The 24,336-nt window shown below is 39.2% G+C and overlaps 2 protein-coding genes across 6 annotated transcripts; both read left to right on the top strand.

The window, feature by feature from the left end:
* The first annotated feature begins 1,374 nt into the window (after positions 1-1,374).
* On the top strand, positions 1,375-20,050 carry git2b (G protein-coupled receptor kinase interacting ArfGAP 2b). Of its 5 annotated transcripts, XM_026173842.1 has the most exons (21): positions 1,375-1,604; positions 2,202-2,335; positions 2,505-2,617; positions 3,810-3,915; positions 5,433-5,519; positions 5,614-5,744; positions 8,029-8,123; positions 8,552-8,597; positions 8,710-8,715; positions 8,811-8,862; positions 8,978-9,050; positions 9,159-9,256; positions 9,359-9,470; positions 9,895-10,046; positions 10,152-10,304; positions 12,464-12,673; positions 12,828-12,917; positions 13,500-13,582; positions 15,224-15,379; positions 16,788-16,851; positions 17,369-20,050. In XM_026173842.1, the coding sequence occupies exons 1-21, from the start codon at positions 1,553-1,555 to the stop codon at positions 17,576-17,578; spliced, it is 2,223 nt and encodes a 740-aa protein (XP_026029627.1). In that variant the 5' UTR covers positions 1,375-1,552; the 3' UTR covers positions 17,579-20,050. The 5 variants fall into 5 exon arrangements, with proteins under 5 accessions (XP_026029627.1, XP_026029629.1, XP_026029628.1 ...); XM_026173844.1 differs by lacking the exon at positions 8,710-8,715 and having other exon boundaries at positions 8,814-8,862; XM_026173843.1 differs by lacking the exon at positions 8,710-8,715.
* A 69-nt stretch (positions 20,051-20,119) lies between these two features.
* LOC113025754 (glycolipid transfer protein-like) lies at positions 20,120-24,298 on the top strand. Its single transcript, XM_026173878.1, has 5 exons — positions 20,120-20,366; positions 20,813-20,871; positions 20,975-21,108; positions 21,203-21,353; positions 23,224-24,298. The coding sequence occupies exons 1-5, from the start codon at positions 20,264-20,266 to the stop codon at positions 23,404-23,406; spliced, it is 630 nt and encodes a 209-aa protein (XP_026029663.1). The 5' UTR covers positions 20,120-20,263; the 3' UTR covers positions 23,407-24,298.
* The last annotated feature ends 38 nt before the right edge of the window (positions 24,299-24,336 follow it).

Below are 24,336 nucleotides of genomic sequence, written 5' to 3'. Positions count from 1 at the left end.
AGCACAGCACCGACAGAAGTTACAGTTACAGAATATTATATATATATATATACACACACACACACACACACACATATATAAATACAGAGACATATATAAATAAAATATACGATGGGGATAAATAGAATAAATAGGAATAAAATAAAAATACAAGTGAATTGCACATTTCAAGTATTGAGGTCTATTGTACCATTGACTATTAACAAAAGTATTGCACAAACGGTATTGCACAGCGAGGTGAAGAGGTGAAGAACTCTCAATAGTGATTTCTTTAGCATTCAACCAAGCCCTATACTTCCTCAAAATGATGTTGAGATGTGCCTATTGTGGCTATTTGAAATAAAGTGGGCTGTGGGCTCTGAGCAGAGGAAAGCCATTTCTCTTCTGTTTACTGTGCTCTAATGTAATCCTCTGCAACAGATGTTTTAGTTTGAAGTTTTAGAGAATGAATGCATTTTATTCTATAATCTTTTTTGATGATATGCAAAATGTAGTGGCTTTGAGGGTGCCAGATCTATGTACTGGAGTAAAAAAAAAGTTTAATCTAAAAGGAGATGCCAGAAGTAAACAAACAATTAAAAGTGACATAAAGTTCTCTCAATAAATACAGTATAAAATCCAATTTTCAAATGCTTATTTCATTTATTAAGGGAAAAGGGTTTTCAAAACAACCCGACCCTATGTGTAAAAGCAGTTGCCACCAAACCTAATAACTAGCAGTCAAACATGTGCAAAGGTAATTAGACTTTCACATCACTGAGGAGGAATTGTGTCTCACTCTTCTTTGCAGAATTGCTTTAATGGAGCCACACTGAAGATTTTTCTAGGATAAATGGCCTGTTTGGTGTTATGCCAAAGCATCTCAATTTGTTACTTTTGAGATCTTTTAGCCTACTTTGCCAGACAGTTTCTAATTAATTGAGTTCTTGATTCAGCAGGTCTGGCAGTAATCAGACCTGGGTGCCTGATTGATTTCTTAAAAAAAAAAAAGAAGAAGAAAAAAGTCCACCTATATTTGGATATTTTTTTCCTCTTAAATAAAACCACCACCACCAAAAGTGGATTTTGTGTCTTGATGATCTGAAAGATGTATACGTGACAAGAATGCAAGTAAATAAATAAATACAATTAATCAATTAAACAAATCTGCACTGTACATTGTATTTATTTTATTCATACCGAACAGTGAATTTCCACTTTTGTTAATTTCAGTGGCAGGCCAGGGTGGCTTTTATTGTGTCCAGTGTGACAATTTTCCTTTATCGCGTTAGTCTCCTGATGGTGGTGCTTTCTGCACTCTGTAGGGCCTTTAGAAGCCACTGAAGGAAACAAGGAAGGAAGCAGCCTATGAGGCGCGGAGGAGGCTGTGTGAGTGTTGGAATGGGTCACGGCTTTGTTCAACAGTAGGAGGGGAGGGCTGACGGCTACAGTCGCTAAAAGTGTAAAATACAATCAGCCGGGCGAACTATCCTGTCATATCTCTGTGTAGCTGTGTTGCAACGTAACTTCCAGATATTTGTTTCTCCTGGACTCGAAGGATTTCGTCTAAGGGATGTCAAAGCGAGTGCGAAGCAGAGAGGTCTGCGCTGATTGCAGTGCTCCGGGTACGATGCCAGACAAGCTAGCTGTAACGTTAGCTATCCAGCTAACCAGCTAGCCCCCACTATAAGTTATCGGAGCGTCTTGTTAGCTTGGCTAGTTACTGCGACTGTACTAACAATTAGCAATTAGCTGAATTACTAATTGTAGCGGTTGTATTTTTTCTTGTGGAAACGTTAGGTGTTTTTTTTCTTCCTCTTTTTTCCCCCTTTTTTTGAAGGCGTGCCTGTGTAATCACATTAACCTGTCTTATTCTGAACTAGTTGCTTGACTGTATTGGTTGTCGGGTTACAGTAAGGTTAGTGGTGCGTTAAAGGCAGTATTATTTAATTTCTTAAATAAGACTGCTCAGAAGACAGCGCTAACTTGCTGATAATCAGTAATGCCGCACAGTGGGTGTTAATGCTTGTGAAAACGTTTCTTGATTATGTCAAAGATTTGAGGGTGGGATACACCTTACCTAAAGCAGTCATGTCTTACTGCAAGTCAGCGAATATCTTCGTCTGGTTAGAGGGAGTTGCTGCTCTGGGTTAAGGCTGTCTGTTACGTTGTTCATCAAATATTAGACTCATGGGATAAAAAGCACTGTATCTGTATCGTAGAACCTCGCTGGGCCTCTGTTAACAGGGGTGTGCTGATCTGCGATGAGTGCTGCAGCATCCATCGAGGTCTTGGGAGACACAGCTCTCAAGTCCGACATCTGACTCATTCTCCGTGGCCACACTCACAGCTGCAGGTGGGGAAGCGGGGACACGATCTCCATAAATCAAACGCAAAGATGCAAATGAGTACAGTCTGTTCTCCATAATGCAATATGTAAATATATAAGAGGACCATGTATGACTAGGAATCCCCAAAGTATTTTCTGCCTGTTCTAAAAATGTTAATGTGCTTTCTTGTTTCAGATGGTTCAAACACTGTATGGCAATGGAGCTAATTCCATATGGGAGCACAGTCTTCTGGATCCTTCCTCTTCAGTGAGTGGGAAACGCAAAGCCAACCCACAGGACAGAGTGCAGTAAGTTTTATTTTTAAAAATATGTCATTGCTGGTTTTTGGTACACTTGATTGCACTTTGATATTAAATTGTATTGACAAAATTGATTTTCTTTGCTAAGGTCAGTAAACATGCCTAATCAGCCCGCTCTACCATGAACGTCACTCACAGATAGTCAGTCTTAACTTACTTGGAGAACTTGCTTGATCAGCTGACAAGCACGTTTGAAAATAAATATATCTGCAGTGCGGTCTAGCTGATCAGCTACATGATCATGCAAGAAACTGAATTTTAGAAGAGTACCTCCTTTAAAGGTAATGCTTTTTGTGAGGAGTTTTTCCCATCCTTTAGAAGTCATAGTACAACAAAAACAAAATCTGCGAAGCAAAGAGATTTGATGTACTAAAGCCTGTTATAAACACCATGTCAGTCTGCTGTGTAGCTTGGGGAGTAAAGATAAACAGTCAGCCACATGTAATCACAGCAGTGCTGTGTCTGACCCGCACACTTGGAGCAAGCACTTTCATAACTTCTTCCCAAATGCAATTTCTGAGATGGACGCTATCTTATAAGGTTTCCACCACAAGCACTTTCCCCGAGAAACATTTTAAGGATCTTGGGTGCTCAGCAGTTTAAACTGGAAACAGGCTAAATTTAGTTCCTTAAGGTGTAGTTTGAAATGTTTAGTTCCAGGTGTTTTAAAACCACTGGAACTGTGGGGGAATTCTGCTGGGACCAATGCTGCTTAGTGGTTAATTACAGACAATTCAACTGCTTTAAATTCTGTTCAACTTCATTCACACCATATGGATTTATTCTGATTGCTGGACGTTGTTTTTGGGATTAATAAATTTAGGGTATTTTTACTATAACTATTCTTTTCTATTTGCGTAAATATTTTGTATTAAAACGAGCAACGACAGAGTTTGGATGTGACCTAAATTGCACCCCTAAGATTCTTGGCTTACGTGAAAGCCAGACGAATCTAGCGTTGTGGCGGTATGGTGGTTTACATGACCGATACGTTTCTCTGCCATTAATGTAATGCTGCACATACAAATCTGCAGTCCATTGTTTAATGTCCAGTTTAAGTGTTCGCTTCTCGTCAGTGTTTGTCTTAATCATAAACAAAGATAAACAGTGATGTGCTCACTTGAAAACTTGTAATTAATGTCCACATTTTGAGATTGTGAGAGTCTATTGTTGTTTCCAGTCCTAATAAGACAGAGTTCATCAAGGCAAAATATCAGATGCTGGCGTATGTACATCGGATGCCTTGTCGGGAGGATGACAGTGTGACTGCAAAAGACCTCAGCAAGGTGACAATTTACTCTGTTGTTTCATTTAAACGTTCCTCTTGTAACACTATTAGACGTTCAAAAAAAAGAGGATCTTTGAGACTTTATTGTAATACAGCAAGTGTTTGATTTTAATGTTGATATCTGACCAGTTCCTGCACAATCCAGTGATGAGTTTCCTCAAACTTAACCTGGGCTACTAATATTATGTAGCCCCTCCCCAATGTCACCAAACAGGGCATGGACATGGGGGTATCCTGTGGAGGAAGTTGTCCTCCTGTGGATTGTGAGGGATTGTCGGGTGGGGTCTGTGTAGGTCAAACCTATTCTAGTGCATCCTGTGGATGATTGATTGGATTAGGTTCTGGGGAATGGCAGGCAGAAGGCAAATGAGTGGACTATAAAGCAACATTAATGGCTTAGGGGACTATGTGATTAAAATCAGAGTTTTCTGTGTCCATGTTTTTTACCTGGATTATTAACCATGGTAACTTATGCTGAACACCTAACCTGGTCGGGAACAAGGTATGTTCTGAGTCTTAATTTAAAATCATCTGAAAGTGCCACATTTTCAGTGATTCTTTTATTTACAGTATGTTTTAAGTCTTATGTAGATTCTGTGCTGGTGGCATACTTTTTATATGTGCAGCTTGTTAAGCCATAACTTACTGAATGAAGTGCTAACTCTGACTGTGCGTCACATTGTCCTGGGAATGTGCATGTATTGATTTGTTGATGCAGAAAATGTTTTAATGTTGTTCTACTTGATTGTAATCTGCGGGAATTCAGCAACTAGAACACAGAACACACACCAAGAACACCTGTTCAGTTGATAAAATAAATTTCACTTGTCCATGTCGCCTTTACTAGGCTGTGGGATGGTAAGATTTCTTGTTAAAATGTATCCAGATTAAAGCACAGAGCGTACTCGGCAATAAAAAAACAAAACATTAAATTGAATTAAAATGTTTATATTATCACTCTGTACTAAATTGCTAGATTAATACTTTTTTTCCTGCATTAATTTGCAATAGTGTTGCATTTTACTTTTGCAGTTTTTATGTCCTTTATAGACTTTTAATTACCCTTTTTATATGACCTTTAAAAGCCACTTTTTATGTGACCGTGAACAGAACCTGAAGCAGATACTCTGCTTAAAAGAGGAAGCTGGTAACCACCACTGTGATAGCCGTTATCTTCAACTGGGGTTTGAATGGTTTTTCAGACGCTCAGCCAAAAAAAGTCTGGCTGTGTTGAACTTTCTTTGTAGAATGGCGTTCGTTAAATGTCTTGGGTTGCTGCTGTCCTTGGGCTGTTCCTGAAATTTTTTATAGTGTGCAGGGACTGTTGTGCTGTCGTGGAGGCACCTTGTATGGCAATGCGGCTGGTCGTTATGTGTATATGTATATCTCAACAGAGTACTGCATTAAAAAGAAATAACCTGTCACCAAAGTTATAAGAAGGCCTAAAGCCGACACAGTGTCTTCATAATCAGCTGTAACGGATTTTAAACAAGGTTCTTGTTAAATGTCTTTCAGCAACTTCATTCCAGTGTCCGTACTGGGAACCTGGAGACCTGCCTTAGACTCTTATCTTTAGGAGCTCAGGCTAACTTCTTTCATCCAGTAAGTTTGGGGGAATAAGCAGAAAGTTGATTTGGAAGTGGGCATGATAATACTAATGATTAACCACTGTTTTTTTTTCCCCTTCAAATTTTAGGAGAAGGGAAACACCCCACTACACATAGCAGCAAAAGCAGGTCAAATATTACAAGCGGAGCTATTGGCAGTTTATGGAGCTGATCCTGGAGCGCTGGACTCGAGTGGGAAGACCCCCATTGATTATGCAAGGTAATGTATAGCCTGTATTTTTATTTTAACATAATTAATGTTCTGATAAAAGGTTTGGGGTTTTTTTTTTTTTTGTTTTTTTAGGTGAGAGCAGTCGAAATGTTATATTGACACTTGATGATGTTAATACCACAAGATAAATTTAGAAGTTTCACTTTTAAGTGGCATTCTGCTTTCACGCATTTAAGTGGATCATATGTTGTAGTCAAGCGAATTCAGGAGCCTTGTTCATTTTCTGTATGTTGGGAAAATGACTTCAGGCATATGTCTTGTATAGAAAACGCAGCAAGCTGCGAAACAGTATTTGACGCTGTAAAGTTGGAATTCCTATGTGCAATGGTAGTGCAGCTGCAAGCATCACCTTAAGAGATGCAGTCCAGCTCATTAGTGGCTGTGATACAGGAAATGATGCACAAGATGCAGATGTAAAAATACACAGGAAAAAAAAAATAGCTGTGCTCTTGCTTTACATGTTGTATCTTGTGGAAATGTTAGCCGGATACTAAAAACAGCAAGTGACAGGAAGTAGCCAGCAATACACAGCAGAAAAGGACAAAAACAGCTAAGCTGGAAATGGAGGGGAGGGGGAAATATTGTCACCCGCTGAACTGGCTAAAATATTTAACATGCCTTTTACAATGCTAGACAAAAAGTGGCTTTATGTCCGAGTTTGACTAATTCAATGAAACGAGCAAGGCAGAAGAGAAAGGAGGAATTCAGTTGTGCAGGGAGCTGATGACTCAGCTTGGTTAGTTTATAGTAAGTTTCAATTGAGCTCAAGTAAAAAAAAAAAAAAACTTGTCCGTGTGGACCTTGATATTTGTCTTCAGTCTCATCCACTCTGTTATCATTTCCTCAGCCAGATCAAACTGGAATCTAACCAAAATCTACATTTGATTTTTAAATATAATTATTGATGTGTAAACTGAAAGCGAAGACAACAGATAAGACTATGGAAGCTTGTTTCCACCACTGGGGAAAAAAATATTTAGGATTTAAGAGATAAGATAGAACTTTATTAATCCCTCGGGTGGGTTCCTCTGGGAAATTCGATTTCCAAAAAAAGCACAGCAACGACCGAAGTTACAGTTACAGAATTGTTTTTTATATACATACATACATACATACATACATACATACATACATACATACAGAGACAAATATAAATAAAATATACAAAGGGGATAAATAGAATAAATAGGAATAAAAAATAAAATTTATTATTATTTATTAACTTGAAGCTATCAAATAATAACCTGTAATTTTGACTTTCAGACGGCAAAAAAAAAAGTGGCAGAAAGAGGCTTCCATAAAAGACAGGGTCATTTAAGTTGGGACTTAAAGGGGACTTTAGTCATTTGCAGTGCAAAAGATACTGGAAGGTTTTAGACTTCTATTTACAAATGGTCCTCAGCAAGATTAAAAGTGTCAGGGTGCATTAAAATGGAATGCAGTCAGCACATATTGAGAAAATCTCACTTTTTAAGACTCATCTTCACTCAGAAATACTCACACTAACTCCAACATAATAGTGTGGTGTGAGGCATTTTTACATTAGTTTAACAGATTACAACATGTTGTTGTTATTCCCTGATCAATGATTACTACAGTAACACTGCCTTAATAGTTCAGTGCAGACTAACTGGCAGACAATCTGATGGCTGTCAAAGAGCTTACAGGTTTTAGTTGAAGGAGATTTATCAATGACTCTACTATTACACTGATGACTGATTAGCATAACAGTTACGTTTACATAGTGTAAGAAGACAAGATAACGCATAGATGAGATGATAAGACTTAATGTGCTCTGCTGTGTGGTTTGATATTGTCTGTATGAATGAGGAAATTAAATAGTGTGTCTGACTGCTGGTTCAAGCGTGGGAGGTGAAAAGTCACAGAAAATCTCAGTTTGTTGAGGAAAGCCTGCCAATGAGCAAGTTACTTTCAGAGAGTCTGTTACTCTGGTAACTCACTCAGTTTAAGGTAACGCTCCTTATTGAGCTTTTACTGAACCCGTCCCCACAGCCTGCAGAAACCAACAAGCAGAACCTGTTATTTGTGATGGTTTTCATCAAATTGAATGTTGTAGTGCTGTAATAAATATTTTTTTGTTGTGAAACAAAATTATTTTGAAAATCACTCCAAATAGTGGAATAGTATGGGAGTACATTATTTAAAATATGATGCTGACATTGTAAGGCATTGTAAGGTACCTGAGATATTTTTAGCTGTAGTTCTTTAGCATATTTCTGAAACTTGACCTTTTTGTTCCGTACCTCTGCAGACAAGCTGGGCATCAGGAGCTGGCAGAGAGACTAGTGGAGATCCAGTATGAACTCACTGACCGGCTAACATTTTACCTTTGTGGACGAAGACCAGGTAAATGCAGTAAATCAGTCAACCACAGCTGCAGCTTTGCATTAGAGGAATGTATTCAATAGCTTTAAAATGGCTTTCAATCATTTTTATGCAAAAAAATGAGTTCAACAACACAAACTGTTAAAAAATAACTGAAAAAAAAAGTGTTTTCTGGAGTCCTATATTTAAAATATTTTGTGCAAACACAGTACTTAATATTTAAGTACTCGATACAAAATTGGAAAGATAAAACAAATGACAATAAGATTAAATCATATATGATTTAAAAAATAAAACAGATTACATACATATCACCAACTTTATAAATCACCACTTCCAACTTTGTGCTATCCTCACCACACTAGTGGGTCAGTCCCTGCCAAAAAAACCCCAAGAACTTTTGATTGTGAAAATATTTGAAACGTTATCTCTTCATTGTTGTGCTACAGATCACAGAAATGGGCAACACTTCATCATTCCTCAGATGGCAGACAGGTAAATGTTAAAGCTTTTAATTTGAAAAACTTGATCTGGTAATGAGTTAACGTATATCAACGGAAACTCACATTAACCATCTTATTTTCTTGTGCTGCATTGGATGGATAAGAAATAAGTAAGTTTCTCATTTTTGCCACGAGCCACTGTTCTTGTGAGTGTGGAGCCGTTTCCTGCAGGATAAATAAACTTTGTTAATTTCTCCATTTAAAGCAGCCTGGATTTGTCAGAGTTTGCAAAAGCTGCAAAGAAGAAGCTGCAGTCGGTAAGACGTTTTTACATGGGATTTGTTTCCTGTGACATTTACAGTGTAGCCTCTTCTTCATCTGCTGTTTATTCTTTAGGAAACAGAAGTGCTAATTCTGCTTACTTTGCCGTAGCTAAGCAACCATCAGTTTGAAGAGCTGGCCATGGATGTTTATGATGAAGTCGACAGAAGAGAAACGGATGCAGGTTGAATTACAAGAACTGTTTTAAAAAAAATAATTTTTTAAAAATCACACCGTCTATAAACCTCTTTTACATTTTATTTAAACATTATGTGCGTCTTGCTTTTTTCAGTGTGGCTGGCCACTCAGAACCACAGCACGCTGGTAACAGACACCACAGTTGTGCCTTTTCTGCCTGTCAATCCTGAGTACTCATCTACCAGAAACCAGGCAAGTGCTGTCACCTTATGTCCTCATGTTATAACTTCACTTCTTTGTGTGCGACTAGTAGATTTGGTAATTGGTTTGGTTTTAATCTATTTGCTTTCTCAGGGTCGTCAGAAATTGGCAAGGTTTAGTGCTCACGAATTTGCCACACTGGTCATCGATATTCTAACAGATGCTAAGCGACGGCAGTGGGGTAATTCCTGTGAAAGTCCCAAAGGTAGGACATGATTATTTTCCACTTGTAGCACATGTTAAATTCCCCTGCTAATCTGCTTTTGTTTTTTGGGCTATATTAAGTTTGTAAATGTCCTGCTTAGAACATTTTCAAAAACCGCAAGCAGTGGGGGGGAACCTAAATTTGTTGGCCTATAATAAGATGCAGAAAGTGTTTTCTTTGTAGTTCAATGTGGAGCGAAATATAGACAACGCTACGGTACACAGGCAACAAAGTTTCAACCATGTGTGAAAAGGGGCTTAATAATGTCCTGCATGCTGCAACTCACAGACAAGAAAAATTGTAGGAGGTCACTATAAAGAATGCTGGGTGTTGGATTCAATCAATAAAAAGGGATTGAAACAGCTGCCCGTAGCCAGCACTGCTGTTTGATCCCTAGTCCTTTGATCTTTGGCTCTGCTTTCAGATAATGTGGAGCTGATCCTTCAGGGAATAGACGGTCACCACAACAGTGAGGGCCAAGATAATGACCAGCCAGATTACGACAGTGTGGCATCAGATGAAGATCCGGTCCAAGAGGCAACATGTGGAGACAGCTGCAATGATGGAAGGACCAAGGTTAATGTCTCTTGAAGCCTGTTATTCCATTGCTTACTGTAGGCTTTACTTGTAATACAGATCAAATGAATCCCATCTTATGTCCGTATGCATGTTTCACTGCAGAGCTCAGAGTCTTCTGATCTGTCTGATGGACCAATCACAGTGCAAGAATTTATGGAGGTGAAGAGCGCCCTCACTGCATCAGAAGCCAAAATACAACAGCTTCTGAAAGTCAACTGTCACCTTAGTGAAGAGCTACGTTTGATGCAGAGCAAGGTTAGTTAAGACGCAAAAGTCGAGGTCACTTTATGTATCACATTGTCTCTGGTGTTTCTTGTTCTGGTTCTAAATTGCATAATAATGTTGCTATTTAAACATAACATCCTGAAATTGTGTTTAACATGTAATGTTAGTATAACCCAACTCAGGGTTTATAGATGAGATGTATCACTGTCTTTACCCTAAAATGCTTTCTTAACTCTACACAGTCTTAAATGGTTTGTGTGTGTGTGTGTGTGTATGTATAGATAGAATCATACATTATTCAAAATGAAAAACAAAAGAAATGCTGGGTTTTTTTGTTTTGTTTTTTTATTTTGTCTTCAAGACTGAGGTAACTGTAAATTTTGTAAATTTGAGCTTTGTGACTTGGCATGTTATCATAGCAGCCATCAGAACATGGGTACACCGTGGTCATAAAGTCATGGACATGGTTAACAACGATACTCAGGTAGCTATGGTGTTTAAATGATGGTCATTTGGTACTAAAGGGTCCGAAGTGTGCAGAGAAAATAGCTCCCACAACATTTCACCACCACCACCTGCCTGAACAGTTGTTCTTCGAATCGTTCATACCAAATTCTGACCCTATCATCCAAATGTCACAGCAGAAATTGAGACTCATCACAGGTCACAGGTCAATTTTCTCTTGTCCAGTTTAGGTGAGCCTGTGCAAGTTACCTGCTCTAAGCTCACAGGAGTTATGTATGGTGTGGTCTTCTGCTGCTGTAGCCCATCTGCTTCAAGATTCCACCTGTTGTTCTTCTTCTGCACACGCTGGTTATAATAAGTGGTTCTTTGAGTTAATGTTGACTTCCTGTTAGGCTGGCTGATTAGATATTTTGTGTTAATAAGCAGTTAGATGTAACTGAAAATCATTTAAGGAAGTCATGCTGTTGTTTTTTTGTGAACAGAGAAAATGGCTACAATGTGTCTGGATGCATTAAGATTCCTGTGACAAGGATAGCAGATTTCAAATTGCAAAGCAGTATTTTATGTTATAGATGTTTGTGATGTAAACTCAAATCCTATGTCAGATCTTAAAAGGCAACCCACAGAGGACATTTTGCTCCATAGCATAAATCTGCAATGATTATTTAGGAACCACCTAAATGCAGAAAAATAACTGGAGTTAGCTTTTTCCATTACACAAATGTCAGCAAGTTAGGTTCCTGACTTGTAGACCCACAACCCACAACTGTCTAATTTATACTATTTATTTCAGGCATGCCACATCACTCACTTCCTCATATCTTGGTATTTTGAAAGTCCCTCTTTTCCCCGGTGGTATTCAAACATGCACATTTTTACAGTTCTACGTGCTTTTGGGAAATAATCGTGTTTACTATTCCCTTCCCTTCTCTCTGGTAGAAAAGTAGCAGAGCCGAACAAAAAGCCTGTGGATGTAGAGACTGAAGTGCAACAAAATCAGTCAACAAAGGCTTTTTTTTTTTTGTTGTTGTTGTTGTTGTTGTTAGAGAAAATATATACATTCAAGTTCTTACAATACTGATGATAATAGGGAAAAACTGTTTCTCTATAACTGCATTTTCTAATGTAATTTGTGTTATATGTTACATCAGTCATTGTTGCACTCAGAAACATAAACTAAAGCAAAGGACAAAATTGTAGACAACCCAGTTTTTGTGCGGTCTGTACCCCTTGTGCTTCATCAGAATCCCAGGTTTATTTTATTGATGCCTCTCAACTTTACCTTGGGTATGTCTCATAGTTTTAAATATTGACTTGATGTGCTTACTTTTGCATAGTAATACCTACTTTTTGTTTCTTGAAGCTGTTGTTTTTTCAGAGTGTAAGCACTGTTTGTGTAAATAAGGGCAACCCCCTCTGTGGCACTTTATCAGGGGGTGTTGCACTTCAAGATCTGTGGTGTTTTTTTGTTCTTGTTTGTTTGTTTTTTCAACATACATTGTCAGCATTTCATTTGTCAAGGAAGCAAGCCTTTTGTTGTTTGAAGGACCTTGAGCAGAAACAAGAACAAAACAGAGATGAAGATAAGTTGAACCTTATCCGAATAGCTTCCCACCTGGAGGCCTAGCTGTAATCTACTCTATTATTGGTGCCGCGCCCGGCTTTTGTGTGGAGATCAGCTCACAGTTAAGAGTCAAATTGAAAGATGTTTTTGTTCTCTACAGCTGAATTCCCTGCAGACTGAAAACACAACACTGCGATGGCAAACCCCCAGCGGACAGCAACAACCCCAGGGCCTCTTTGGTCGACAGCAACCTCGCGGAGGCCGCGCCAGGTCCATGTATGAGACGGGCTCTACTCCAAGGCAGTACCCCCACCGAGTTGACACAGCTCGGCATGACGATGGAGTCATTTTACAACCCTTCCCTACCAATGTAAGCACAGGAGTACCACTGTTTTCATTCTTAATTTACCAAAGTGGTGATGCCTGGCTTGGGGCTGGTGTTGTTGTTTTTTTTTATATTCATTCATTCATTCATTCATTGCATCTCAATAGAGTATGCTCAACTTGGTTTGACCCCTTTCTAGATTGGTAGGGGTCCTTTGGGGACGGCTGCTTCCTCCCTTCCTACCTTCCCCTCTTCCCTCTCCTGGTCGTGGGATGAGAGATCTCGAAGGGTTAAGTACTGAAAATTCCCGCGGCTCAGAGGCAGCCCCAGGGGACGGTGAAAACTGTCCTCTTTGACCCCACAGTCTTCTCTCCTGACCTGTGTCTATAAACTGCCTTTTCTCAGCATCTCCTGCCTGCATGCATGCACTGCAGTGCCTCTGCTACAGTTCAGTTTCTGAGCACCCCAGCTTCTCATTGTCAAAAGTGCTGACATGTTGCATCAGAGATGGCTGCTTGAATAATCCGACAGCTGAATCCAGTATATGTGAAAGATGTATAACGGATCACCACATTGTGCTTTTTAGGGATAACTTTCTGATAAAACAGAGGACAGTTGACATCTTCGCGTCTACTAATCGCATCCTGGGCAGTGCAGCTGTGCTCCGCCACATGAACTGATTGTATCGTTTCTGCCTTTTTTTCTCTTCACAGTGAGATGTCTTAATAATAATGAGATCACAGGTTTGATTTTAGAATTGCATGTTTCTAATTTCTGTGCGGCCACATTTGCTGCTGTGATAACTTATCTAACTAATCACATACAGTATATACTGTGTTTGATTGACTGTTGTCCTCTGACATTCCTACAGGGCTGTAGTCTGGAAGGACAGAGTACAGTGCTGGAGAATGACTATGACACTACACCCAATCACTCTGAAATGGAGGAGAGTGGGTAAGATCTTCTTCTGTTAACTGTTGATTTTAAAGACTAAAACACCATTTTCTCTGTATAGGTTTAAAATGAAGGCCACTTTGATCACAAATACAGGGAGTGCAGAATTATTAGGCAAGTTGTATTTTTGAGGACTAATTTTATTATTGAACAACAACCATGTTCTCAATGAACCCAAAAAACTCATTAATATCAAAGCTAAATGTTTTTGGAAGTAGTTTTTAGTTTGTTTTTAGTTTTAGCTATTTTAGGGGGATATCTGTGTGTGCAGGTGACTATTACTGTGCATAATTATTAGGCAACTTAACAAAAAACAAATATATACCCATTTCAATTATTTATTTTTACCAGTGAAACCAATATAACATCTCCACATTCACAAATATACATTTCTGACATTCAAAAACAAAACAAAAACAAATCAGCGACCAATATAGCCACCTTTCTTTGCAAGGACACTCAAAAGCCTGCCATCCATGGATTCTGTCAGTGTTTTGATCTGTTCACCATCAACATTGCGTGCAGCAGCAACCACAGCCTCCCAGACACTGTTCAGAGAGGTGTACTGTTTTCCCTCCTTGTAAATCTCACATTTGATGATGGACCACAGGTTCTCAATGGGGTTCAGATCAGGTGAACAAGGAAGCCATGTCATTAGTTTTTCTTCTTTTATACCCTTTCTTGCCAGCCACGCTGTGGAGTACTTGGACGCGTGTGATGGAGCATAACAAGTTATGGAAAAAAAAAAGTATAAGCCTTTCCCCCTGTTTCTTGTCTCGAGACATGACAGTATTGATGGAGCCAAAGCTTACAAAGTTAAAGGTCACAGGAATGGAGAACGGGAAGCCAGATGTGGATTAGTTTTGACAGGTGTTTAGGAAAAAAAAACTGCTTTGAGCCATTCAGCCTGCCTGCACGGTTCAATGAAATAATATACAGTTCCCAAAAATATTTTGACATATAAACCAAATTCTAACATTTATGAATTTAGATAAGATTAACCTTATTTTAAAGAAAAAATAGGAGTGAATCTAATTAAGTAAGGGTATACTACTTGTTAAGAAATGTTCTAGTCTCTTGAGAGGCAGCTGAGGACCGCCACAACAGCGACCCGGTCAGCCTGCCCAATGGAAAATGGGAGATTAGGAGCAACTGAACTTTCAAAATAAGAGCAAGGGGATTTTCCACTAATAAAGCCACTGCATTATTCCCACCAATTATGAAAAAATGGCATTAAATTGCAGGATGTGTAGTACCAGTCAAAAGCTTCACCGTTCAAGCGAAGTCTGTCGGGAAACACTGCACCCACCTACTGGCTTCACTACAGATCAGTTATTTAGAATATTGTCCTCTGTAATTTATCGTCCTTTAGCTTTTAGAAGCCTGACCCTGACTTTAGCCTGAAGTCAACCAGTTTCTGTAAAAAGCTGTTTCTTTCAAAGTAGAGTTTTTCTTTTATCCAAACTCCACCCAACAGGTACTTTTGAGGTCAACTCTCTGTGTGATACTTTTTGTTTTCATCTTGATTTCATTATCCTCTTCAAAAGATCCACCTTTGTTGTATAATTCATTGTTTGGTGGGTTCTTTAAGTAACACTCTTGTAAGAAGATCAGTTGTCAGTTCTCTGTTTTTATTTGTAGCAGCCCTCTTGCTGCCTCTGAAGCAGCCCACCAGCAGGAGGAGGGCGAGGAGGATGCCACCCTGCCTTGCACAGAGGACGTCATCTGTAAGACGGAGCAGATCACTAAGAACATCCAGGAGCTTCTGAGAGCTGCCCAGGAGACCAAACATGAAAGGTATTGAGCAGTTATATGAATAACATGTAATGTGATATTTATACAAAATGAGCCAAGTTATATTTCAAAAACATCTGAAATTTCTAGCTATTCAAAATAAAATCTTTTCACCCGATGCACTGTGAACCTCAGTTTTTCCACCGTCTGGCTCAGATTCCGTGCTTGTATTTCTGTCATTCTGCCTGATATGTTTAAGAGCTGACTTTGCCCAGGTGCTTTTAGGTCAGTGGTTTTTTTTAAAGTTGTGTATAGGGCCTTGGCCTGGATGATGCCAGCTTGCATCCTAAGGAACTAAAAGTCTCCTTATTTTCACCTGAGTTGCAGAGTGAATACAGTTACTCACATATTGGTGATAACCAAGCAGCACTCTGATTTCCAGCCCTGTTTAGGATCCCTCTGTGTGAGTCTAAGGAGTGTGGGTCTTAGGTCTGTCAATGCACCTAACAGGAAACAAACAGCACATGATCTTATTTTCCCCTGTGGTTTGCCAAGTCCACAGTAGTTACTTGTTTATTAATAATTTCTTTATTATTTTTACTGTAGGTTTTTTTTTTTTTTTTTAACTGTTCCACACTGCTACCCGTTTTCCTTTTTGTAGGTTATTGCTTACATTGTCCCCCTTTTTCTTTTGTGTAAATATCTTGAGATTAACAATGTTTCCCATCTAGCTCCAGGGATATGAGCAGCTACATGGTTAAATGCTGCTGAACTTCCGTGTCGCTTCTAGAAACACTAGCTGGTACTAAAATAATAGTTCATATTTTATTAATGAACTAGAGCCATTGTCTCTCTGGGATGGGAAGTTGTAAATAAGAACGGTGGAAAGTATAACGCACAACAGCCGTGTGAACCAGCACGATTCTGCTCGACTAAACTGGCATACAACCTCTCAACTGAAGCAGTGTGTAAACAAACAAGGACAGGCTGCTGGTGCTAGCATGTTAGCACTGCCTACGTTAGTCATGTGGGTGCACAACAATCAGACTGTACATGTGTGTACACATTTGAGTGACATAAAAAAATTTGATTCGATTATTGAAAAATGTGTTTCATTCAAATGGCTTTAAAAGATAAATTACATACATCGACTGTTTCGGTCTGTTCACATTTTTAAGACGTGCTGCTGATCAAGGCAGCAGATTTTAAAATAGTGTTAAATAAATGTCCTTCGTGGTGTGGCCCTGCCCAGAAATGCCATTCACTGCTTTCATAGAACAGAAAGGTGCCAAGTATTGTTTTTAAATGATCGCTTATTCTTTATTTATTTACTGTACAACTTTGAAAACAGTTGCATGAAATCCTAAATAGCCAAACACTATTACACCCCGTTGCTCTTTTTGATCGTTTTGAGAAAGGTTTGTGGAAAAAAATTTCACCCATTCATCCTTCTTGTCTCCTCCTACTGCAGCTTTCTGCCTTGCTCTGAAAAAATCTGCATGGCTGTGACAGAGATGGCTGCCCTGTTTCCCAAGGTAAGATGAGCAGCTCAGTGTCCAATGGAACAATTTGCTTTGTCTGACAACAGCTGAAGGCAGTTGTTTCCACACATGAACTCCTGAAAATGTCAGGAGAATAAGGTTGGGACATTGTCAGAAGCGGCACTTTATCAAACGTAGCACGCAACAGGATATAATCTTTATTAAGCCAAATACTCTTTGAGGGTGTTGCTTGAGTGAAACTCGCTATATTCTCACATCAGACGGACTTTGTAATAGAGACCCAACAGAGTAAAGAGTGCTTAATGTCTGATCGAACCAGATCTGACATTTTGTTCTCATAGCTTGGCTGGATGTGTGAAAGCAGCTTAAAATTATTTGTCCAGATAGGTGGCACCTGCTTGTTACATAGCTTGTATTGGATCTTGTTTTACCATCTCAATATTTACCTTGTTGTAGTCTCATAGAAATCCAGTGCCTGCCTAGCACATAAAGTGATTACGAACGCTTTCATGTCCTCGCCTTATCAAATCTCCTTCCCTCCTCCCTTCAGAGGCCGTCCTCAGAGACAGTGCGAGGGTCTCTGTGTCTGCTGACTTCAAGCGCTAGCCGGCTCCACAGAGAGTGCCAGAAGGCTGCAGAACACAACCTCAGCCCGTCAGACATCCAGCTGGTCACTCAGCAGGTCATTCAGTGCGCCTATGACATAGCCAAAGCTGCCAAACAACTTGTTACTGTGACAACCAAAGAAAACAACAACTAATTAAACTCCAAAGACACTCCCAATGCGCCAAACATACAGCATATAAATGATGTTAATCAATGGTTTCCCTTCCCCCCCCATATTAATCAGTGTAAGCTTTTGTGTACATTCCTAGAGGTGGAGAAAAAAATATAACATGCAAAATCATAGCTCAATCAAAAGCTTTATTTATTTTGTTTTTATACCATGGTAATAAAAAGTGTGTATATATACAGGGGGGGGGGGGAAATACTTGTTCTTTACCTCACAGATTGAATCTATTCAGTTTCCAGAAGTGCAGTGTTGCCTGTGTATATAAAAGCAATTAGAACAAACAGTTTTGCATTATCCGTTTCCTTCTAGAGGACACCATCAGTCATTAGCTGTGCTCACTGAGGTCCGCTTTCTGGTACTCATAGACGATCATGTCTTACCTAGCAGCAATGATCAGAACAGATGAGCTACTCCAATCACAATGTTTGTTTTTCTTTAAGAGGCAGTTACAGTGTTCATTGTTCTTGAATCATTGTGGTGTTGCTTGCTTAAAGTTCAATTGTTTGTTCAGTAAGCCAACTGTGATTATAAAAGCAGCTTCAGTGTATCGAGCACCGTGTGAGTGTCCAGACTTTCAGCCCATCCAGCAACTCCAGCAGTTTCAGTCCATCTGCGGGTTGAAACAATGTTTATAAGTAAAGTATCAATAGTTTTTTGGGGTTTTTTCTTTTTCTTTTTTGAGTTATAATGTTACAGCCATACTTAAGATGGTGTGTGTGCGTGTGCGTGTGTGCGTGTGCGTGCGTGTGTGTGCGTGTGTGAGCGTTGGCCTCAGTGGCCTGTGTGAAATCCATTTTGAATCAATTTTACTAGCGTTATGCAAATATGTGAGATGTATGTATCCATGTAATTCTTTATCAGAATAATCCAAATGCTATTCTATTTATAAACTGTATGTCATACCTCTAAGAAAATATCAATGTTTATTTTCATAAGCTTTGGTTTAACACGATGCTCGGCGCAGGCTAACGTTTTTGTTCTGAGGTCTGGGACGTCTCAGCCGGCAGTTAGTTATAGGAAACGTGTGGTCTGTTTATTTTAGTGTGGTGTTTTAACTCCAGTATTTTAGACGCTTCATGTGGTCGAGTATGTACCGCCTACGGCTTAGAGCCAATGATAATGTAATTGTACCCTCAGTTCTAGAATAGTTGTTGTAGAACACGGGTCTAATGTGACACTCACTGTGAGCCAGATGTGTTTGAACCAGGGGTGGAAGGAAAACTGGAATACGCTGCACGACAAGTGGACGGCAGGGTTGTGCTCTTATTGCAGGGTCCTTACTGTGCAATTTAAAGTGTAATGTAATTGGTGCTAGATAAAGAAAAAAGCAGATTAATTTATCACTGCTCAATTTCCTTAAAGAGGACTACCTGTTAGAATGCGTTAAAGAAAATCTAAAGCGCCTGTTTAACTGTAACCACAGCAGTATGAACATGCACGTTCATTTCTATCTAAAACTGCTTTCTTAGGTGGCTGGGTGAGGATTAAAAAGACATTTAGAAGTATCCTTAAAACGTCTTCAGTGCACATGAGTATACTGTTCACTTCTGGTTAGTTGCTTAAGTCTTCTTAGGTGTGTTTTTGACAGAATATTAAACTATTTGTCTAAGTCTGCATACTGGTTTTTTGTTTTGTTTTTTTTGTTTTAACAGTACGTGTCCGTTTTTCTACATTATAAAGAACTGAAACCCATCAGCAAAACTGTTCTCTGGTCTTACACTTTAAGAAATAAATGCATAATTAAAGAAGCACTGACGGCTCATTATCCAGACTCATTTCCAGAAAATGTGCCAGTTTTAGTAAGGACTGTAAAAGTGGGGAATGTTATTCCATTAAACTGTTATTTAATGGGATACTAAATATTTAAAAAAAAAAGTTTTCGTATTACTTAGTGTAGCTTGGCAGGCCACGAATGATATCAGTGTTAGAAATAAAGCTTTAAAACGTATAAAAAATACTGTTAAAAGTTTGAATTTTTTTGCCTTCCTGGACTCAATTGGACCCTTTGGTGGGCTGGGCTGGCCTCTGTACCCTATGTTGTAAACCTTTGTCTTAAAGGAAGGCTAGGTTTTACTGAATAGCATGGTCTGATCTTACCTGGTCTGGTAGTAGAGCATTATGTAAAGGTGGTTACAGCAAACCTACGAAGGCTGTCTTAGAAAATAAATACCACTGCCATTCATCTCCTAAAAACCAGCCATAGTACCTCTGTGAACAAAATGTAACGCAAAGCAATTTAAGTAGCATATAAATACTTTTTAGACTGCCATTTTTTTAAAAGCACATAAACTACTGACTTTATAATGTTATAATGCACGTATTCAGTTACTTCCACCCTGGAGTCAAAACCGTCATTTAACTCCCTGTAACTTGGAGCCTGCCCTATCTGTGGTTCAAATCAATCCCTGCCTTAGGTATAATAAAGTCATTCATACCTCATCTTTTCTCCTCGTCTTATTTGTGTGTGTGTTGTGGACATACCGCGTGTTTTCACCAGGCTCGTGAATTATTTCCCACCTGTTGGTGAAGAGCGAAAGTGGCCGGTTGCGCTTCCCCACCCATCATAAGAACATAGTTCCGGGTTTTTCTCAGCCGAGAGCTGCTCGCTGCCGTTGCTCTTCTCCAAGCTCGCCAAGCTCATAAGGAAGGATCATGTCGCTTTTAATGGAAAATCAGTTCTGTGAACTGCCCCCTGACAAGGCGATCGACACGAAGACATTCCTGGACACCGTCTCTCATATCCCTGCGTTTTTTGGTGAGTGCAACTCCATCTGAAGTCATACAAAAACACGTAAGGTGACTTTGCGAGTTCCCTCGCGTCGCTACGGTGTCAGCCTTCGTACTTGGCTGAATTTTTTTTTTTTTTTTAAATTTTACGTCGTCTGACCACCTGAGCTTGGTTTTCACGTCGGGACGTGGTTATTTCACTTCAGAAATTGAGGTGTCGGGTCACGGGGACCATGTCAACCAGCTGCGGCCGTTTGGCCTATAGAGAAACTCTTTGTTGACTCTGTGAACAGAGCACACATTGCCCTCATTGTGACTTAACTGAAACTGTGCATTCACGGCATTTTTTTTTTTTTTTTTAGCTCTCTCTTTGTAAACAGCTGATTGGCATTCATCCCCTCCTCTGAGCCGGGGACATGTCAACTCATTCATATTTTATTGGCCCTGCTCTCAAATGTCTCGTTTCTTTTCCAGACTGCTTAGGATCAAAAGTGTTTTCAATCATCAAATCAGACATTAACGGCAATATAACGGTAAGATGCAGGCGGGCATATCTATTTGTGTTACTGTAAGCGATTTAAATTAGAGATAGGTTCAGCTCCGACATGCAAACTGAACTCAAATGTGCATTTTCAGAAAATTAGAGCGGTATATGTCACTAATCCCGCAAAGTACACCACCCTGGAGGACATTGTGGTGGCAGAGCGAGAGGCTCATGGAGCAGAGTGGCCTAAAATTGGAGCAACGTTAGCTCTGATGTGGCTGAAGAGGTAAGGACCTCCTGAACTCAAAGTTGTGTCATACTGTCTGTTCAACTTTCGTCTAGTGAAATGAAAGCCTTTATGTACTCCGTTTCTCCTGCAGGGGTCTCCGTTTCATCCAGATTCTGCTCCAGAGTTTGGCAGACGGGGACAGAGATGAGAACAACCCCAACCTCATTCGGGTTAATATCACAAAAGCCTATGAGCAGGCACTGAAGCGATACCACGGCTGGATTGTTCAAAAGATTTTTAATGTGAGTAACATGTGGAAGAAATTCATTGTTTCTTGTTGTGACACAACACAGACCACCCCAACCTCACCCAGACTGATAAGAATCGAGAACTGGTTTCAGATTGTGCAGTCCACTGCAATCGCCTCATGCTGGCGTGTTTTTCTCTACACTGCATAAAAATGCTTTCAGATTCATTACAACTGCGTTTCACTTTGAAGCGTTGTAACCTTAGGTGCCTCACCTTATGAGGCTGCACAGCATTTTTGTCTCTTGAGCCCATCCCTATGTTGTAGTCCCACATTTTGCAAGTGTCCCAAATCTTGTCGCCAGCATGACATCAAGAGGGAAAAATTGCAGTTAAGCTGTGGAGGTGATGGAACCTACCACAAAAAAAAGGAAATGCAGTTGGGGAAACTACGTCTAACAGAGGATGTTAGCAACTATGAGAATATGGCTGAAGTCTCATGTAACATTTTTAACTTATTGGTATAAGAAGGGATGTCAAATTCAGTCTACATTGTGGGCCACATACAGCCCTTTGTGATTTACATGCTTAATCCATGAGATGTTTTGATATGAGGGAAAAGAAGAACAATTTCAATAGGAAGTCTCAATTTTTCTACGTGATGGAGAATTGCTGCTGTAGTACATGACAGACGTCTGTCAGCATGACACCCTGGGCTCAAATTTTAATAAATAAATGTGTAGAATTACAGAAAAAGTTCAGTTAGCTCATTGCCCAGACTGCTCTGTAATTATAAACCTGAGAATCGACAGAAAATTACCTTGTTTTGTTTTTATTGTAGACCCACAGTAAAATCATACATTTCCATAGTAGATAGTGTAACCTTCTGTCATTTCATTGTATCTATTACTTAATTACTTTTGCATAACATGAATGGCCATGGTAGAGGTCTTTATCATTAGGAAAATCTGTCAAACTGAGTTAAAGTTTAAAATCCACGCCCTCATTTACATTTCCAAAGCCGTCCAATGTGCCCTTGTTCACAAGCGGTCTCTAAACTGGGTGGGATCGTACGTATGTTTTAACAAAATGCCTCAGTTTTTTAAATGATAAAGAATTGAAAAATCCATCTGCAAAGCTTTTGGGGCGTACACTGAAAGAAATAAATGCATAATTTAAAAAAAAGCACTGACAGGTGGTGAATTGGACTTTGCACTGCAATTTAAAAAAACAAAAAAAACAACTTTAGGTAATTTCTGACCTCCATGCCTTATGTTTGACACCCCTGGTATAGGTGATACAGTAGAAGTACAGGGAACACAGAAGTATACAAATATTAGATCAACTTTCCACTTCCTCTAACCTCCTTTGGCTTTTTATTGCATGTACTTTGCAAGGTAGTTAAGAAAGTGGCATTCAAATAAAATACAGCTGTTGCCAAACCCGTAACCTACAAACCTTTGAGTGTTTATTTAGTTTGGCAATGTCAAAATGCGTGTAATGTGTCCCACACAAACACTCTTTGCCCCACAAGTTGTTGTTACACTGTGGTCACCTTACTTGCAGCCCCCCCCCCCTCTATGCTGTTCTGACATTGTGTGGAGATTCAGATAAAATGGGTGCATGGGTCTATTCTTCTACACAGAAAATTGATTAGGGATCAATAAAGGATAAACAATGAGACTCATAAGCAGGCTCAATAATGGCATTTGTGCCAACATAATCTTATCAATATTGTCTCCTGAGCTGATAAGGCTTTTGGTCCTGGGTTAATAGATTACATCAAAAGACAATCCACAGCAAAGCACTTTCATTACATGCTATATAATGTTGCATACATACACCCATCTTCATAGTTTTCATTAAAATCCATTTAACCTTTCAGTAAAACCAGCTTCTCCATCTTTTTTCGTTTTTGTTTCATAGGCTGCGTTACTTGCAGCTCCCTACAGATCAAACTTTCTGAAGGCTCTGTCGAAAGGAGAGGAAGTGAAAGAGGAGGACTGTCTGGCAAACATGCGTCAGTTCCTGGTTAATTACACAGCCACTATAGATGCCATCTACGAGATGTACACAAATCTAAATGCCGAGCTGGACTACACCGTTTGATGTCCCGGCACATGGCTGGACCGGACGCGCAGGAGTATCCTGCATCACTCTCAGGTTTCACAGACGTCCAGTTGTTTTTATTAGGACTGGGTTTTTTTTTTTGTTTTTTTTTGTTTTTTTTGTGTGTCCCTTCTTGGGTGGTATTTATTACTTTGATGATGCAGTAATCATTACTAGCACTGTGAATTTGCTCTCAAGATGATGCCTTAATAAAATGCAGTTTAAAGTCTTTTTTTTGTTTGTTGTTGTTATTTTATTTCAACTTACTACTGCAGCTTTTTATTTTAATTTTTGGCTGGGTTACTCCTTTAACAGACTTCTTCACCTTTAACTTTAGTTCCCGTCCATGTCTTACATTCAAATGTTCTCCACCTCCATCCATGAGCCTGGGAAATTATGTTTTACCATCCCATATTATTAGGTTTTTAAATTTAGGGATTTCAGAGTGCCTTGGTGTCACTGAACGAATGTTTTGAAAATATTAAATATAATAGAATATTAAATATATATATTCTCATCTATAAGTTCAACTGTAAAGAAAAGCTAGTAGAAGATTTTTTTTCTTTTTAAATCCCTCTAAGGGCTTGGAGTTTGTGCTGTTATTGTTCAGCAGTAGGGTGTGACATGTGTAAGCTTTGTTTGCATTGTTGTGTTACCTGTTGTGTGAACCTGTAGTTCTAATTACGTGTCAACTGCTTTAAAACTTTTTTTTTTTGTCTGAAGCTGTTTTTCATTATGTCATACAGCCAAGTCATGTTCATGTGTTGACTCATTTATTCATCAGAGGCGTGTTTTCTAACTGAATACTTTATATGGTGTTTGTTTTAGAAGAATCATCTGTGATCATATTTCTTAAAACTGACTCAAAATTAAATTCAGTTCAAGAATCTTACACTAGGTGGCGATATCTGCTTGCTTTCCCCCATCTCC

The sequence above is a fragment of the Astatotilapia calliptera genome, chromosome 7 (genome assembly GCF_900246225.1).
Source record: "Astatotilapia calliptera chromosome 7, fAstCal1.2, whole genome shotgun sequence".
NCBI classification, from domain to species: Eukaryota; Metazoa; Chordata; class Actinopteri; order Cichliformes; family Cichlidae; genus Astatotilapia; species Astatotilapia calliptera.
Note: the sequence above shows the minus strand (reverse complement) of the source record. Positions and strands in the feature narration are given on the sequence as shown.

What these genes read in the sequence shown, in the direction of transcription:
- git2b (XM_026173842.1), top strand. Translation starts at nt 1,553, where the DNA reads ATGTCAAAGCGAGTGCGAAGCAGAGAGGTCTGCGCTGATTGCAGTGCT. An exon ending in ACCCCCATTGATTATGCAAG is followed by an intron (nt 5,745 to 8,028) that starts GTAATGTATAGC and finishes GTACCTCTGCAG; the next exon opens with ACAAGCTGGGCATCAGGAGC. An exon ending in CAGAAGAGAAACGGATGCAG is followed by an intron (nt 9,051 to 9,158) that starts GTTGAATTACAA and finishes TGCTTTTTTCAG; the next exon opens with TGTGGCTGGCCACTCAGAAC.
- LOC113025754 (XM_026173878.1), top strand. Translation starts at nt 20,264, where the DNA reads ATGTCGCTTTTAATGGAAAATCAGTTCTGTGAACTGCCCCCTGACAAG. An exon ending in TCATATCCCTGCGTTTTTTG is followed by an intron (nt 20,367 to 20,812) that starts GTGAGTGCAACT and finishes TTTCTTTTCCAG; the next exon opens with ACTGCTTAGGATCAAAAGTG. An exon ending in ACATTAACGGCAATATAACG is followed by an intron (nt 20,872 to 20,974) that starts GTAAGATGCAGG and finishes GTGCATTTTCAG; the next exon opens with AAAATTAGAGCGGTATATGT.